Genomic DNA, 19,375 nt, shown 5'->3' on the forward strand with positions numbered 1-19,375 from the left:
CCAGGGGAAGAGCCCCTGGGACTCATTGGAAAGGAGGCTGGGTAGCCACAGAGTCAGTCTGGATGCTGTGGAGTAGAGAAAAATCTGTTGCCATTGCTGGGGAACAGACACCAGCCCATAGCTCATCACAGTACGATCTGAGCTGGGCCAGCTCCTCTTGACAGTGGCCAGTTAATAAAACGTGTTTAAACAAAACACAAACTCATGTAGGTAAAGATTTGTTGACACAATTCCTTTTCAGGATGGTCTCAAACATGAATATGCCTGATTGCAATTGCCCTCTAGCTTTAAGAATATTCCAATAAGGAGGTCTGATTTGGTCTGTGAAGACAGTTTTGTTGAGAAAAGTATAAATACCACGAAGAGGAGAAAACAAATTAGATGCTAGTGAGATTGGGTTAGAAGTAAACAGAGGAAACTATGTTAGTACCATGCTGCAGAACAAAATCCTATCATGAAGATAAGCTAATAAATCCCATGAAAATGAGGCAGTGTTCAAATATGAAAATAGCAAGTACAACATTCATTGTGTTATGGTTTGACTTTGTAAAGGCGTAATGGGAAAAATAATTATTGGCAAGTAGTGTTTTGTTGGATTTTAAATTCAATACAGTGGTGACTGAAGAGTACAATCTGCCATGCTGAAACAGCAGATCAGAAGCTGACTGCCAGAGAAATATATATTCATCCATCATCAAGGTGGAAGACGAAGCAAAGCAAGAAATAGAAGATGACTGAGTGAGTTGACTGGAGAAATCATTCGTGGGTTCTCCAGGTTTTGCGATTGAGCTGTTTTGAATTGGGGGTTGAATTGTGTTAGGTTGAGAAGTCCATCAAATCTTGCCAATGATTGTTACTTGTCTTGTAGTTTTGCTTATGTATCATAGGTGGCAGCGTAATAACATAAGAACGTATTAATCGGTATTAATGGCCGCTGATGGTGCTGATGCATAACAAGTATGCCGTCTATGCATCTTGAACAGTAGGATCGGTAGCATCATAGGGGATAGTGATCTGGAGCTTGAGTGGTAAAGAAAAGTGGGATGTAGCATGATACAGAAATGAAGTTTCAATTGTTTATACATACGTTGGTCAGTAAGCACGTATTTTGTCAGTATTTTTAATAGCGATTGAGTATCAATTTAATGCATTAACTGTGGAGACTGTGGTCGAATAAAATTTTTGTCATAACCGGTGAGTTTTAGTAATATTACAAAGTTTCGAGAAGAGTGTGAAGTGCTGTGGCGCCAGTTGTACACTAATCCTTGGAGCCCAGTCACCAGATGTTTGTGATGATAAAGCGATAGGAACTGGCGCCAATAACTCGTGGAATAACTTCATTGCACAATGTATATATTTTTTTTTCGTTATTGTTTAATTATGCAGTATAATTTGTTTTCCTTTTGCAAGTATCTGCTGTTATGAAAATTGATGAACCTATGCCCATACAACCACTAGGTACACTATCTACCACATTTTATTTAGAGCCCAGAAAGTTTTTTCACTGCTTTGATCACCAGACGTCTCAAAATTGAGCATTTTCCCGCTCGCATGCGGAATGGTGATAACGTGTTCTCGTGCTATAAGTGCCGGTATTGTAAATGTATTTAGTTATACAAGCACATAGATATAAGTAACTTCTAAATGTAACCCCACGTTTACACAACACAAGCCATGCAGCCACCCCAAGAACACAAATCAACAGAAGAGTAATGAAATAGTAGCACAGAATGTACTCATCAGTTCTGTAGTTACGAGTTTACAATCAGTGTATTATTTCCAACAGAATCTATGGTAAGTTATGGAGAATTATTAGAAAATTTTTCACTCCCCACTTAGCTCAACCAAGTATTAAATGATCACTTCATATGTCACATACCTTGAGTATACATTCTTCAGTGTATAAACTTAGCTCATGCTTCCATTAATTTGTAATATTATGTTAATGTGTAACTTCCCATTTTTTATCTCCATTTCTTTTGAGCTAGGATTGTTATATTTTAACATGCTCAACTGTTATATTAAATTTGTCCAACAATTGTTGCATAATCGTTTAAATTACTTGTTCATCTTAATTTCTTTTAAGTTTTAGTTTTAACCACAATATTTGTTTAATAGGTACAAAATATTTCTGTATACTGTGTCACAAACTTTATTTATTTAGTTATACTTCTGTAACATCAACTTAGAATTCACTGCAAAGTCTCATCATTTTTATACAAGCTTTTGTACAGTTCAAAATGAGCACCTACATCTTCAAGTACACAATTCACAACATTGTGATACCATTCTACATATTGATTGGTAGGTTTAACCTGAACATTCCTGTTAATGTTATCACGTATATGAGTGACTATAGATGGGGTTTTTGTTTGGATATTGGATTTATTGACCACTTTAACACATGACATGTGACTGCACTTAATTATAGTGCCATTGCTGATCTGCACACTTAACAAATCACTATAGCACATACAAAGTGTTTTCCAGCATGAACTGTCTTCACTAGTAATTGCCTGGTAATGCCTCCAACAGTGGTTATTCCTCTGCTTCTATGCCCAAGGCCTCTGAATGGCAGCTCCCAACTGCCTGAATTCTTGCTCCAGTTGTCCTTATAAAACCTTGGCATGGACCACCATAGAAAACACAATTTCCAGCTATACCTGCACTGTTGCTCATGGACCTTTGCCACAAGAATCTGTCTGTTTGGAGTCGTTGCCTAGACCTGTGTTGTTGCAACCCTTGAATAGCTTCTATATTCTCATGTCACCTTCCTTTTAGCGTTCTTTTTTTCATTCATGGAAACAAAAAAAAATCTCATGGCGAGAGGTCAGGGGTGTATGGGGGAGGTTGAAGCACAGTAACGTCGTGTTTAGCGAGAGATCTGTTGACACTTAGAGCAGTATGTGGTCTCGCATTGTCATACAATAAAGTCCACTGTCCAGATGTCCATACGTCAGGACGATGACGTCAAAGTGCCTCGCATATATGCTTGAGTATGGAGATGGAAAATTCTTGGTTGACAGTTTGCCCTTGTGGAACATATTTTTGATGAACGATACCTCTGGCATCAGAAAGAAAAACAATTATCATAGTCTTTGTTTTCGATTGCTGCCGCCTCACTTTCTTTGACACTGGAGAGCACTTTGACCGCCATTCAGCGCTTTGCCTCTTCGTCTGAGGTTCGTCCTGGAAACACCATGATTCATCCTCGGCAATGATACTGTTGACAAATGTGGAATCATTCTGTACCTCATGTAACAAATCACAAACTGAAGCTCGCACCTCCTTTTGATCCTGAGGGAGTGTGTGTGGAACTAGCCTGGCATTGACTTTTTGTTTACCCAGGTCCTCTTGCAGAATTTGGTGGTAGGTCTACTTATAGATATTCAGGGCACCAGCTAACATGCAAACTGTAACAGTACGGTCTTCCCGTACCATGTCTCTGATGCGAACCACGTTTTCATTCTGGGAACTCGAAGGCCGGCCTGATCTTGTAGCATCCTCCACTGACACGAATCGCCTGTGCCACTCAAACACTCAGGCCTGAGATAAAGCTTCATCGCCATAAGCATCACGCAGAAGCTGCAATGTCTCTGTGGCTGTCTTGCTCAGCTTCACACAAAATTTGATGTTAACTTGCTGTTCAAATTGAATGTTCCTTCTTCTCACAGCACAAATTCCCACCTGACCATTGACGTTGCCCTGCTGCCTAGCAGAGGTCGAGCGAACTAACGTCAATAACACAGGTGAGCCATAAAATGCCCGTATTTAAAACACATTTCCTGGAATTGCCATTTACCTAAGCTGAGATATTAAATCAGTCTTGGAACTTTATGGACAAAGGTAGTTGAGCAATATTGGAATGATTTCATATGGATTCCTTAAATTTTGTATTGTAACAGATATTTAAAGAATGCACCATGTAATTAAAAATTACTAGCAGTCACTATCTGTGAATAACTCGCACTGGAGAGACAGAGGTTATATTTAACAGAACTTAGTTTTCTTTTGATCAGTCTTTCACTTCAGTGTTGAAAGATAAGTGTCAGAATAAGAATATCTGCAGTGGATAATGAAATTTATAATGTGATGTTATGTTTGATTTTTGTAGTATGATGTGAATTATGTGTACAAAATGAACTTGAAATGCAATTTTAGAGAATCCATCGACTGTTATAATGAAGAAACGAATTGTGTGAGCTAGCCTCATGTATTGCTGGTAATGGAAGAATGGAAGTAGACTTGTGACATTTACGCTCCACGTATCAATACATACCACAGAACTACCATCAGAGTCACGATTTTACATAATGAGGAACTCAATTTAATTCATTCATCAGTAATCTGTCAGACGACAGGTCCACAGTCTCTTCTGAAACAGTTCCTCCACTTAATGCGATCTCAAGCTTTCTCCTTCAAATAAAAATATCCTCTTCTGTCCCCAAAGTCATCCAGCATCTTCTTACGTCTTCTTCCCCGTCTTCTGCTCAGTTCTATCTGCCCCTCCAGTTTGTTTTGTCTCCAGAGAAAATATCTCGCATACATGGTATCTCTGTTTTTGGAAAGAGACTATCCAGGAAAAGTGATAATGTGGTAGTTTTTCCATTTGCTTTCCACGTCGCAGCACAACAGCCGTTCAAACCACCCTGGTCACACCTGTTGCTGTACGAACTTGAACCATCTCGAGCATCATTTGCTCTGTGCTTCAAGTCGCTGCTGATGACGCTGCTTCCATCATCACTTTTTGGTTTTTGGTGTCTCTCTTCATCTGATGCCTACCCTTTGACCTATCCAGCAAGGGAGGCCCTGCCAGTAGCTACGCTACCACTAGTATAGCTCTCAGGGTCCTTGGCATACTCAAACCCCCTCACCAAGATAAGGTGGAGACACCAACGAAGGGGTCAGTTTAATTATATTCAAATAAATAAAAGTATTATGATGAAAATAGTTGATTAATGTTGGATACTTATGTCGCTAATCGATAAGGTATGTGATGCTAGATATATTGCTTTGACGATGAATTCATACTGTATGCCCCCAGTAACATGCTTGCTAATCTATACAGTTTAAGGAGTTAGTTTTCTAGCGTCTTCTTTTTCGTGTCTTCTTGAGAGTCAGAGTCTGCGCTGCGGCTGCTGTGGGCCAAGGTAACATGTCGTTTGGTGGAAGAGCTCTGTCAGAGATTCAGAACCCAAATCCAGCTGCTCAGAATATCTTCCTGTGACTGCCTTCCAGCCTTCCACAGCTCACCCATGCTTGATACTTCTGCACACAGCTTATCTTTCGCAATGACTAGCTTTGGTTTTTCATCTTTTGTTTCTGGGAGGAGTATGGTCGTTTTCCTGATTTGCTTCTTAACAGAGGATTGGAGCTGGCTGGAGGCGCATGTGGTCTCTGTACTGTTTACTTCAGGAGTGCACTTTGAATGCACTGACTTCTGTTCTACTCGGGGCTGTGGGTGTGCTTGACTATTGAAACATGCCTCTGTATTTATCTGATCATTTTTTTTTTGATAAGAGCATCATTCAGGCCAACTTCTGTTTCCCCTTGTTCCTGTGCATTTGAGTTCTCTTCCATGTCAGCTAAGATGTTATAATTTGGCATTCCCCTTAAATGTGGGTTTTCTCACAGTCTGTAGATTGTTAGCTTATTCTTCAGTTTTGTTATTTATATTCTCATCGAGTTGATATTCTAGTTTATGTGTTTTATCAGGTGCTTCTGGAGGCTGTGAACTATTAGCATTATAATCCAGGAATGTTCACAATCACGTCAGTTTTGACCAGTAGCTGCTCTATCTCATCCTTCTGTTCTCTTACTACTGATTCGAGTTTCTTCACCTTCTCATCAGCTGTTATCAAAAGATCAGTGGCAATCTTCAGTGCTTCTAACTTCACCTCCAACTCCTGGGTCAGTATTAAATTAGCCTTGAACAGTTTATCAAACACCATTTGCATTGACCCTTTCACAGCTTGAATCTTCTCTTTATTGATCTCCATCATTTCCTAGTTGGTGTATATTAGGGATCCAAGTTTTCTTTGTCTGTGATGTTCTGGCCCCTCAGCTGATGGAAGATATCCTTAATAAACTGCTACAAGGACTTCTGCCTGCCTCACTATTCGTTATTTATAGTAGCGTCTCACAGTTGAGATTCTACTGCTTCCGTGCGAACAGCCATGCCAGCTGGAGACACTCTCACAACTGAACGCAGTATAATAATTTGCCCTGTTGGTTCTCGGCATATATCCTCTGATTGGACAAGCAGAAAACGCTCCTTCCAACAGTGCTTGCGCACGCATCTGTTCCACATGTTTACCTAGCTGTTGCATAGCAACAGTCATGTCTTCTCGCTACACTCTACCGGCTCTGTTGTGTCATACCTCTGCACGCGCATCCCTTCCACGTATTTACCTTAGCCATTGTATAGCAATTATTGTGTCTTCTTGCCGCAATATTCCAGCTCACAGGAGTCTTGCAGCATAATGTACAGTTATAATTGCACAGTCTGTTTTTTTTTCGTGTTTTTTAGTTATTTTGTATTAATTCGTAATGGATATGTACTGAAAGTTTTTGGGACCTTAATTACAGTAGACCACGTCTACACATCCAGAGGAACGGGTCTTACGTACATTAACAGTCATGTAACATATATGTCGTGGGTCTCATTTTTCAATATGAGCTGCTACTAATGTGGTTATAGAAAATGAGGCAACTGAAAAATAAAAATATCTTCACGTGATTTTATACAATATTCCTTTTGGATGAATGAAAGGACATGATAAAACTTTGAAAGTATTTTGAAACCCAACAAACAAGCTGTGGGATTCTCGTTTGGAGTTAATGACGCCCTGCATTGCCTAACACAAGTATCAGTTATGTATTTTCATCAGTATAGAGATGGAAAATTTTGGCAAGATATTCCAAAAATGTTAAACAGTGCTTAATCAAGTAACATTTTGAGATTTTGAGCAAGTAAATGTACTTACTTATATTTTCTCGCTCCTATGTTATCATTAATGTTGTGTGTACATCTGTAAATTTTAAATTAGCAGTTCCAGTTATGCGCAGTCAGCTGTTGGTCTGTGCCGATGATGTGAATCTACTGGGTGATAATGTAAATACCATAAAGAAAAACACACAAACTTTAGCTGATGCAAGTAAAGAGGTTGGTCTAGAAGTAAACACAGAGAAAACTAAGTACATGTTACTGTCTCATCACCAAAATGCAGGGCAAAATCAAGACATAAAGATAGGAAACAGATGTTATGAAAATGTGGTACAGATCAGATACTTGGGAACAATGATAACAGATCGAAACCTGATTCAGGAGGAAATTAAGAGGCGATTGAACTCGGGTAATGCTTGCTATCATTCAGTCCAGAACCTGTTGTCTTCTCGTCTGTTGTCCAAGAACATAAAAATTAGAATATACAAAACTATAATTTTGCCTGTGGTTCTGTATGGGTGTGAACTTGGTCTCTGACATTAAGGTAGGAACATAGACTGAGGGTGTTTGAGAACAGGATGTTGAGGAGAATATTTGGACCGAAGAGAGATGAAGTTACAAGAGGTTGGAGAAAACTGCATAATGAGGAGCTTCATAACTTGTACTTTTCTCCAAGTATATTTAATTAGAATGATCAAGTCAAGGAGGATGAGGTGGACAGGTCATGTAGCATGAATGGGGAGACAAGGAATGCGTCTAGGATATTGGTGGAAAGCCAGAAGGAAAGAGACCACAGGGAAGATCAAGGCGTAGGTGGGTGGACAATATTAGAGTGGATCTTAGAGAGATAGGATGGGGTGGTATGGACTGGATAGATCTGGCTCAGGATAGGGACCAGTGGAGGGCTCTTGTGAACACGGTAATGAACCTTCAGGTTCCATAAAATGCTGGGAAATTCTTGAGTAGCTGCAGAATTGGCGGCTCCTCCAGAAGGGCTCAGCTCCATGAGTAAGTAAGTAAGTAAGTTATGCACAGTTCTCTTCAGAGCAGTATAAGCTTATTAAAATGCTAATTTGAAATGACTTCCTGGTAACTGAACCCCTTTTCAATATCTTTGCCTGAACATTCAATATTTAGCTGCTCAAGAAGTTCCATCCTACATAAAGCACAATAGACCACTGAAGGTCGCAGTGCTAGGGCCAGTTTTATGGCTCATCCCTCATATTCATACTCCATCCTACATAAATTTAACAGTCCTTATATGTCATCATACCCTACCATTACCAGCTGAATAAAAAATCTTGCACCAGAAATTAATTTTGATATGAAAAATATCAAGCATACTGAGTCATCCCAGATCTTATTAAGTGACTAACAGCATATAGATAATTGTAAATGTAAAGCTATCCCTGTAACAGTCCGTGAAGACCCATAGGATTGAGAGACTTCAAGGCTGCCACATTTTGTCTAGATAATCGGCTCACAGATGGCGGTTGTCAGCTTTACACGCCGGCCCCCAAGATGATTCCTGGTACTCATTTTTGTTAGAGGCTGAGTCTACCCCAGGGCCATAGTGCGGCTGGAAGGATTAGGTCAGTTGAAGAAATGCATCTCATCGGGACTTGAAGCCGCTTGTAGCATAGTGGCTTAAACAGCTGTTCCTCCGCGTGTCCCCAACAACATGCAGATGCTTCAAAATAGTTATACATATTGTGACATGACAGCTGAAAGCCACAATATTTTTTTCTCACGTTTATTATACAGAATCTGCAATAAATATGTATGTTCAAAAGTAAATGAGTTTGCCCAGTGGCATAACGCATATATTTCTTTTTGTTGACTTGGGTATGATTTTAATTTTTGCATTGGGGTTTTACTCAGGTCTGTCTGGTAGTGCTAGGACAGTATATCTTTTTTTAGTCTAAGTGTAGTACAGCTATTGTCTAGTAGGTGTAGTGCATTAGTGTGGTTTTCTAATTTTCTTAAGTATTTCGCATTCCATTTATTTATTTCAGAGAGAAGAGCAGGAATAATGGAACGAATAAATACGTCCTTTGCTGTTCAAGGGCAGGTAAACATGTGTCAGCGGCAATTAATAAACATTCAATAACAGTGAATGTGTTATTTCCTATCCAGCATTGCTATGCAGTGATGTGGTAAACATGTGATAGTGACAACTGTAAACACACAGTAATAGAAGAATTCTTGGAAGAGGTGTAGCGGTGTAGCAGCCGCTACCTAACAACTGTTGGAGGGGCAAACAGAAAATTGTATGTGAGCTATAGTGAGAGTGTAGTTACGAGGTATAAGAAGTTCAGTAGATCCAATTAGCAATCCAAACCCCATGTCTAGTCATTAATATGTGATAGTATGTTTCAGATAGTGTAGTCGGTATAGCTACTGGCTACAGGCTGGATGACCGAGGGGTTGGAGTTCGTGTCTCGGTGAGGGTAAGAATTTTCTCTTCTCCACATCGTCCAGTTTGGCTCTGGGGCCCACCAAACCTTCTATGCAATGGGTACTATGGGATCTTTCCCTGCGAGTAAAGTGGCAGAGGCGTGAAGCTGACCACTCACCTCCAACTAGTGCCAGGGTCAAGAAAATGTGAATCTTTACATACACCCCCCATTCGCCTTCATGGCATAGTGCTTAAATAGTTAAGCACAGGGACAACTTTACCTTTTACCATACAGAATTTAGAATTGCTGCTTAGATTTTACACTTTTAAAGTTCCATGGCCACTGAATTTGTATTGCCATTGAAAAGAACTGAAGTTCAGCATTTGGATCCCTGATCCCTTTTTGGAATGAGATAGCACGTGATATATTGGACATTTGACTGGGCCATAAACAATTTTTCTGCAGGCCATAAGGTTACATACGTGTTTGTAGCTTATGAATTTTTATTTTTGTTAAATTCTTTACTAGATTGTTGCATATCCAGTACAATGTGATTGTACCATATTTGTTAGTTGCCTCAGTCCTTTGGAATGCATAATGTATTGTTCCCCATTTAAGGGGCTGTTCCTTCAAATAGTAAGACACTGAGTTATGCAGACCAGCATGTGTAACAAGCCTAATTTATGACTGTTGTTCCCGCAATTTGGTGAGGAAACCTCTTTGGATGCAGTAACTACAAAGATTGAGGAAAAAATTAAGAGAGTAACATTAAAATGAATTGTAGGAATGTAAATTATGAGATTGTGAAGGGAAACAGTGGTCAGCCCAGTGGTGCATTTTGCTCTTAGCAGTATTCACTCCTCAGGTTCTGTTTCCAGACAGTTTGTTAGTTACGTTCCTCTTACTCTTATACAGACTGACTGACTGAATAATTCACTTACTCCACAGAGCAGAGTGTTACTTGAGAAGCTAATAATCACTTGGCTATTCAAGAAATTCCACACGTTTTATGGAACTAAAAGCTTCATTACAATGCCCACAAGAACCTTCTGTTGGTTCCTGTTCTATACCATATGACCCCATTCCACGCTCCCTCTTTCTTTAAGAATAATTTTAATATTATTCTTCCATAAATTCCAGAATCTTCAAAGAGGTCTTCTACCTTCAGGTTTTTTTGACAAGAATTTTTCTCCTACACACCTTACCCCCTTGAGCTGATGACTTAATAATGTCCAGTGATGGGAAGAATTGTGAAACTCCCCATCATGCAGTTTTCTCCAGGTTTCAGGCATCTCCTATCATTTCCTTAGCACTCTCTGCTCAAACATTGTTAAACTTTGCTCTTCCAGTAATGTGAAAGACTAAATTTCACACCCATACAAAACTCCAGGTAGAATTATAGTTCTGTATGTTTTAATCTTTACATTTTTGGATAGCAGATGGAAAGAAAAAAGACTTTGAATTGAATGGTAGCAGGCATTCCCAAAATTTAATCTAGTGTTGTGAATATAATTTTGATTGTCATTCAAAATATTTTTATCCTTATTATCCATGCTACGGGATGCTAAAATATAATGTAAAATATTTTAATTTTGGCACATTTTCACAGGATTTATTAGCTGCCTTTATATTATTATCACAAGTAGGAGATACACGTGACAAAAATAATGGGTTCTCAATGAGATGTTTGGATTTATTGGCACTTTGTTTACAATCTCTCTTAATTACAATTAATACAGCGCTATCGCTGACTTACACAATTTACACTTCACCATTGCATATGCACTAGGATTCTCCATCTTCCCTAGTCATCTCCTGGCAATGGATCTCAACACAGAAACTAGCACTTCAAATCACTATGAAGTCTTCTTGTTATTTTGTATTCAGTCACTGTGTACTCCTCTGTCCTAATCTGTACTCAGCTATTCTACACAGTTCATTAAGTACACACTCCATTCTCATACTTGTACTCTCAACTGCTGAACCCTGCTGGACTCTTTTTAGCCAGAGTCAGAGTAACTTTATGACTGGCGGTTTACCGCCAATCAGTTCATCTTGGCATCAGGCCCCTTGAGACCCATGACCAGAGATTTTTTTTTCCAACTGAACTCTTGGGGTAATAGTCCTTATGTAACATCCTCTCTGACGAGAAGATGGGTCTGTCTCTTATGAATACACTCAACCTTTCATCAAGTGTATATTTCTCACATATATTGGCACATATTTGGAATCCAGAAAAGTTACTACCATGGAACAAAAACTATTCCTTTTGCTTTACACACAAGTCCTCTGTCAGTACATGCTTTACAGAGCAGATCATGCCTAACTTACAGATCTTATGCTACGAGAAGTGTTCCATATATAATGCCTCCCATTTTTTTAATGAAAACTACAACAGATGCAGAAAGCATAATAACGCAGTTAAATAGAGCAAGATTTCAGCTACTTATAGTTATTTTTCCACATAATCACCACCATCCGTTATGCACTTTTGCCAGCAGTGAACAAGAGCCTGTATGCCACGCCCATAAAAGTCTGCACCAGCAGAGGCTAGCCACTTTCTTACAGCTGGAATAAGAGCATCGTCTGGAAAATGTTGCCCACCTAGTCCATCTTTCATAGGCTCAAAGAGATGGAAGTCTGAATGTGCTAAATCAGGGCTATAAGGTGGATGTGCTAGGACAGGCCAGCCAAACTTTGCAATGTGCGTAGTGGTTCCCAAACTGGTATGGAGTCTAGCATTATCGTGTTGCAAGCGAAAGGTTATCTGCTTCTCTGGCCTAACTTGGGAAATACGGGCTTTCAGCTTAGTCACCGTCGTCTTTTAGCATTCAGAATTGACAGTCTCTCCAGGATCGAGGTACTGTTCATTGTGAGGAGTGACAGCTGAGCAAGGACGCCCAGGGCATGGCTTGTCGTGCACTTCACTTTCGCCAATGTTGAAAACCACTACCCACTGCCTGACTGTGCTGACATCCACTGTATCATCTCTACACCTTTAACAAGTGTCAGTGGGTGCAATTTGTTTGGCAGTGAGAAAGTCAATAACACATCTCTGTTTCGTACACACTTCTATGTCAGACGCCATTTTGGTAGACTGCTCTGCTGTCACTATCTGTCGCATGACAACCAAACTAACAGTACATTGGCAGGAAGGTTCAACCTTTACTACAACACCAACATCCAGCTCAGATGTTACATATTAACACAAAAATAGGCGGCATTGTATACAAAACGCCCTTCGTGCAATGAAAACTTAGGCATTTGAATGGTCATAAGCTTGACCACCGCCAAGTTTAAGCCTCCTATATTTTCTGTGTCTGTCTTCACCTTGTCCTATACTGCGAACAGTGTTCATTATCATGATTTTGTATGACTTCTGCTTGTCATCTGCACAATTTTGTTATATAATCGTATACATACAGAAAGTTGAAAGCCGTGTGCAAGTTGCAGACTGATGTGCACCTTGGAAAATGTCCATGCGCTGCAATTTTAGGAGGTAGGTGTCTGCCACTAATTCCCAGGTGGGACAAGCCTAAGTCATTACTGATCTGATCAGTTCCTTATAGAAGGATAGTTTAATGTTTGGGTTTAAATGCTCACTTTTGAATAGGGACTAAATTCTAATAAATGTTCTGAAGGCCTTGGCTGCAGTCATTTCTATGTGAAGTCTCCACGTAATCCTCTTATCGAAGATTACGCCCACGTATTTTACATGATTGACGAAGGGGATATTCTGCCCAGTCAATGTGAGATGAGTCTGAGGGGGCCTACGTCTGTGAGAGGAGTAGATCGCCTGAGTTTTAACTTAATTTATTTTTATGTTCCTGCGATCACACTGCATCTCAATAACACTGAGACCTCACTGCAGCTTTCTGAGAACATAACCCTCTTTGCGGTCTGTCACATATATACAGGTGTCGTCAGTAAAGAGACCTAGATAGACACCAGGTGTTTGCGGCGTATCATTTATATATAGACTGTACAGTGTGGGGGAGAGAACAGAACCTTGTGGCACTCCTGCTTGTATATCCCTTGGTGTAGACTTTTCACCTTCAACTGAAAGTCTGAAATTTCTCTGAGAAAGGAAAGCGCTAATAAGCTTGATTAGACTTATCGAAAATTTTAATGTAGATAATTTATATGGCAAGCCAGTGTGCCATGCTTTATCAAAGGCTTTTTCAATATCCAAGAATACAGCAGCTGTAGACATGTTATTGTTGAAATTTAAGGTCACGTAGTCTGTAAGCCTCATACCTTGAAGTGTCGTGCTATGACGGGCATGGAAAAACAAACTGGCTTGCATTAATCAGGCATTTTTCTTCAATGTGCCTTTCGACTATTTTCAGAATAACTTTTTCAAATATCTTGCCTGTTGTAGACAAGAGGCTAATCGGGCGGAAATTTTGAGGAAATTTTGGGTCCTTACCGGGTTTTGGTAACGTTATAACCTTTGCTTCCTTCCAAGGCTTTGGAAAATGGGACAGCCGAAGGCAGTGATTAATTAAATGTGTCAGATGTACCAGTCGTCTTCTTGGAAGATGCCTAAGGCATTCATTTGGAATACCATCAAGCCCACAAGCCTTTCACAATTTTAATGTATTTGTTAATTTATGTATGTCACAAGGTCATACTTTCCCCAACAGAGTGCCTTCTGCAGATGCAAGGAGAGCTTTGACTGTAGTCTCTACCTGTCGCTCATGGCTTTCGTCACATGGGTCAAGAGATGTGAACTGGTTTTCTAAACAATCTGCTATCATGTTGGCTTTCTCATCAGGGTGATATGTTATTCCTAAAGGTCCACGAACAGTGGTTGGTGCCTTTGGTCCATCCCTTTTCATAAGCAGTTTCGCAATAGGCCACAAGTGGCTGCAGGTGGACTTATATTACATAGCAGCAGCACAGACAGCACAGAAAACAAGTCATGTGATAGCTATCCTACCAGTCCATTGGCGTGCTTACTGTTGCCTAGCAGTGAGCTATGAACATTCATCCTGTTGTTGCTTGCGTGTATCACAAGGTGTTTATCGAGTATTGAGTCATTATTTTACCCTGCATTCTGGTGGTGAATCATCAAAATATAATTAGTTCTGTCTGTGATTACTTCCACCTCCACACTAATTCATAATATAAGTGCCATAAGTGAAAATAAAGTGGTTACCATCGCACAAATGTACTACCATGTTTGTCTTCCTGGTATTTATTTTTTGCCTAATAATTTAGCCTTATGTGCAGAGAGCAGAAGTGGATGTGTTACATTCAGTTTAAGTTCCTCCTGGTTTTCTTTAACCAACCTAATAGCATATTGCAAAGCTAACTTCAAAAGCATTTCAGGCTTTCTGAGTAAGAAACTCATAGCACATGTTTCCCTGTCTTGCCATATCTTACCATAAAAAAGGTGTTTAGTTAAGCACCACAGCATGAAGATGTGGAGGATTTGAGGTTTAGCTGCCCCGTTCCTAACCTTGGCACTAGATGTATGTGAATGGTCAGCTTCATGCCCTTGCTGCTTTACCTAGACATAAACAGCCCCTAGTGGCCATTGTATAGGAGGCTGGGTTAGCCTTAGAGCTGGTCTTCATTCCATGGAGAAGAGAGAAATCTGTTTTGTTTGGTGGAAATCAAACCCTAATTCCATGATTGACCACTGTATAGCCTAGTCACTAGAATCCATATTTGGTGATACAGCCTCCGGATATAGTAAAAAAAAATTTAAGCCATCCATGTAAGAGGCCGTGAAGGCCCATAGGGTTGTGAGACTTTGAGGGTCCCACATTATCTAGACAATCGGCTCAAAGATGGCGGTAAAGTTGTCAGTCTTACACACCGGCCACGCTTTACTCCCCAGGAAAATTATTTAATTAATTCCTGGTACTCATTTCTGTTAGAGGCTGATTCGACCCCATGGCCATAGTGCGGCTGGAAGTATTAGGTCAATTGAAAAAAAATCCAATGCCCTCAACGGGATGAACCTGCAACCTTCCGGCTTGTAGCATAGTGCCTCAACCAACTACACTACCGCATTGAGTAGTGTGTATATGAAATATAAGAATAATGCTTGGTCATTTGTCGCACTGATTATGTGGATATAGAACAGACTGTTCTCATTCATATTTCATGAATTCTTTGTTAGCTCTTTATATGACATTGTATGATTACACATTCTCATTTGTGCTTCAGACCAAAAACTGATGTTTGCTACACAGCAGCTGTTATGCCGTGGAGACGTGAGAGAGTTCAGCTGTGTATACTGCTACTCAGTGTACCAGTTCAGTACCTTATTTCGGGAAACCTAGGAACCACAAAACTCAAAATATTGCCACAAGTGAAGCATTTACAGGACATGTGGTTCACATTGCAATCATGGAATGTCAAGTGGCTGCAGCATGCATCCTGGATGCTAAGAGGTAAAATTGTGAGCATGTTCTTTAGCAGTTTCCCTCCACCTTTCTTCCCTGTCCATGCTCCCAGAAATTAAAGTACAGAGAGTGGATCTGTCAGTTTTCAGTATTGACCATCTCAGTGACTGAGGTCATGGGCACCAACCAGGACTTTTTCTTTGGGTGTGGGAGGTGGGCCATAAAAAATTATTTTAAATACTTTTTAACTTTTATTATTAATATCTGGAGTATTTCTTTGTGTTACTTAATTGTGATTTAAAAAAATTGGAAAGGGGGCCAGATGCCAGTTAGCCCCCACCACAGCTTGCGTCCATGAGTGAGAATCGGAATGTTAGCACTTTGAGCAGGTTGGTGTAGTAGTAGTAGTAGTAGTAGTAGTAGTAGTAGTAAATAGTAGTCATGATGATGGTGGTGGTGGTGGTGGCGGCTGCAGCAGCAGCAGCAGTAGTAGTATGCCTGTACAAAAGGAAGTACCTAAGTACCTGCTTTGAGTCTTGGCCAGGATGTAGTAGTATTTTCATGATTTCCCTATCACCACAGGCAAATGCTGAAATAGTAGCTTCAAATAGACCCCAGTGTCTCATTCCAAAGCCTTATCTATTCACCATTCATTGTTTTTTTTTTCCATATCATTCAGAACTCTTGCAGTTTGGATCAATTTGATTAATGTTAAAAGAAAATGTCATGAAGTGCCCTTGTGGTTAGATGAGTAGTCTGCATCTGGCATACCTATGAGTTTAGATTGCCCCATGTGGATGTGGGTTAGAATACCTCCACTTTAACCCTGCAAGTTGTAGAAGGTGAGAAAAATGGGAAACCAGTGCCTGGGGGTTATAACTGGACCACCTTATCACTGGGTGCCAGGGACCTGGTCCTCCATGTTGGATGCAAGGGTAATGACCTTGCTCTCTTAAACAAATTATTGTTCTAAAATCCAAAGAAATGAAACCCAGATGTGATTTGGCAGAATGTTCCAAGGAACGCTATAGCTCAAAAAGGGATGTTTTGCCAATGATGGTGATGATCAGTTTGGATTACAGCAGAAGACAAAATGGTGCACCAGAGGTAGTGGAAAACATCAAGAGTTTTACGACTGAAAACTACAGAGTCATACCATTAGGTGCTCTAACCGTAGTATGTGCACTTGAAGAATCAACAAATATTTCATGTTATACTTGCATGTGGGATAAGACCATGGTTATTGCTTAACCCTGGTTTTCTATAAGCAAGAGAACATTTCATATTAAGTACCATCAATCTTATTATTTTAGAAAGAGAAACGGAAACTTTTTTACTGCATTATTGATTTATTTTCTGTTTGCTGCAGTAGCGACCTTTTTGTGTATGTCCAGTATCCTTCACACACATACATTGCCTTCCTCATATCACATCATATGTTGCAGTGACAATTCTGTTTGTTCTTTCTAGCTTCCATCTTCAAAATCTGTTTCCTTAATATTCATCATAACATTATTCTTCCATTTCCTTTGTCTCCAAATAGCTGTTTCCTGATGAGTTTCCCCACCATAATTTGTATGCTTTTGTTATTTCCCCATCACAAACAAGTTGATTTTAGACTTGAGGCTTTCACGGCGGTGACTATGAAAAAAGCAGTCTTCTGGGATTTGGCACCGTGTATATGTGGTGTTAACTGACGTTTCGGAGGAACGTATATATGTATATTTCCAAAACCAATCTGCTTTTACCGGTTCTCACGGTCTCGTCGCTTGCGGATTTCTTATATTTTTCCTTCTACCCTGAAGATGGAGGCGATACGTTCCTCCAAAACGTCGGTTAACACCACATATACACGGTGCCAAATCCCAGAAAACTGCTTTCTTCAAGTTGATTTTACTTCACTAGTAATGCTTAATGACTGGTATAAATATGAAATTTGGTTTCCACTCACCAGTGGTGAGATCAGGATGTTACAAGACATTTCAAATTAATCTTGCCCTATATTTTCATGTTGTTTCATGTAATTTATGTCCTTCAGCAATGCACTGATTGGTTTTGTCATGTTTTTATTTGTGTTCCTAGTGACTGCTTGATGGATTCTCGCCCTGATTGTTGTGGGATTTCAGCTTTGTTTTGTTTTTGCTTTCCCCCCCCCCTTAATTTTTTTGTACTTATATCCTGTTGATGATATTTAACTTCAGTGGAATGTGTGCTCTGCTTGGAACTACTTGTGGTGGCCTGTTATCAGGAATAGCTCTTTCTGATGGATCCATCTAAATAGGAACCTTTTGCTCCTTATACCTGAAGATGGAAATGGATCCAGTTTCCAGAATGTTTGAAGAAGCTCATGACAGTGGACAGCGTTGATGATAATAATTGTGTTAATTTATAAATCATGTTTTTCTGAGGACATGTTTCACAACCATCTTCGAATATATTGTACTGAGTTTTATTCATGTTGTGAAAATCAAATATTGATCTTTTCTAGGGGTGTTACCATTTTATTTGTCTTCTCTTTTTAATTAGCTGTCATTCAGCCAGACGATTTCACCAGCACACATGCTGATGAGTCTCCAGCTGTTGAAGTTTTAAAATATAGGGAGAAAGCTGGATACTTTGCCACCTCATTAGAGGTGCGAAATAAACGACCACTTCACTTACGCTACAGAATTGGACAAGTAGTCAAACATCGTACACTGGGCTACAAAGGTGTCATTGTAGGCTGGGACCTGCAGGCCAAGGTACTTGATCTGATTTCAAAGTCACAACTGCAGAGCACAATAATCTGTTGGTTCATGCTGCATGTAAGGTGAATTATGTTCTTGTAAGCTTGTGTTATGTATTAGTAAAGAACTAGAAACACTGATAATTAACTATATTATTTCCAGAGATTTTTTCCCTTGCAGCTAATTTCAAACCAATATACTGAGAACTCTTGGATTGTATTTAATCAAACTGGTGACCAGATAACACATGGAAATATGCAGTTCATTAGATGTGCTTCTCAGTACTTATAGATTACTGTTCATTAGTGAAGCTTTCTGTAATGTAGTTATATGCATGCATGTAATTAATGCACTGCAGAATTCATATAGACAGCTCCCAGTGAATTATGAGCACTAAATTCTCTGAGCTCTTGAAAATCTGCAGGCTGCTACAGAGATCAGAACTGTGACATGCATGTTTGTTTACTGTTTATTGATATATATTTGTAGAACTTACTTGAATCTAAATTTAAAAAAAAATATTTTGCTGTCTTCAAGTTTTTTGTTTTATTTATGTTTCACTGCATCTTTCCAGCTTATTTCTTTTATTATATTGCCACAGTGTTGTGTGACTGTAGACACAGTTTAGATTGGAGAGTGGATTTATTGAACACTTTAACACACAACTCATAAATAAAATTCCTTATGGTGCCATTGCTAATCTCCACTCTTCACAGATCACTAGAGCACACACTTAAATTCTTTTCAAGCCTGCAGTGTCTTCACTGGTCATTTCCTGGTAATGGCTTCTAACAGTGGAGATTCTTCAGCTTTTGCACTCATGCCATTGCTCCAGTTGTCCTTATAACATCTCGGAACAGACCACATATAAAACACCATTTCCAGCAGTTTCTTCTGTTGTTGCACGTGTATTCGTTGCCATGGGGTTTCTTCCCCCCCCCCCCC

At 39.6% G+C, this 19,375-nt stretch overlaps 1 protein-coding gene across 10 annotated transcripts in view; it reads left to right on the plus strand.

The window, feature by feature from the left end:
- Positions 1–917: 917 nt before the first annotated feature.
- LOC111861735 overlaps positions 918–19,375 on the plus strand; it is a 22,170-nt gene continuing 3,712 nt past the window's right edge. The window contains exons 1-5 of one of the 10 annotated variants that reach the window (XM_023846555.2): positions 918–1,194; positions 3,675–3,749; positions 8,962–9,017; positions 15,526–15,752; positions 18,231–18,445. In XM_023846555.2, coding sequence (XP_023702323.1) covers positions 15,560–15,752; positions 18,231–18,445 — 408 coding nt within the window. In that variant the 5' untranslated portion in view covers positions 918–1,194; positions 3,675–3,749; positions 8,962–9,017; positions 15,526–15,559. Of the gene's footprint in view, positions 1,195–1,220; positions 1,795–3,674; positions 3,750–8,961; positions 9,018–15,525; positions 15,753–18,230; positions 18,446–19,375 lie in introns of those variants that run through there. The other 9 variants (XM_023846554.2, XM_023846557.2, XM_023846556.2 and 6 more) reach the window with 9 other exon arrangements.

Source organism: Cryptotermes secundus, unplaced genomic scaffold (assembly GCF_002891405.2).
Source record: "Cryptotermes secundus unplaced genomic scaffold, Csec_1.0 scaffold309, whole genome shotgun sequence".
NCBI classification, from domain to species: Eukaryota; Metazoa; Arthropoda; class Insecta; order Blattodea; family Kalotermitidae; genus Cryptotermes; species Cryptotermes secundus.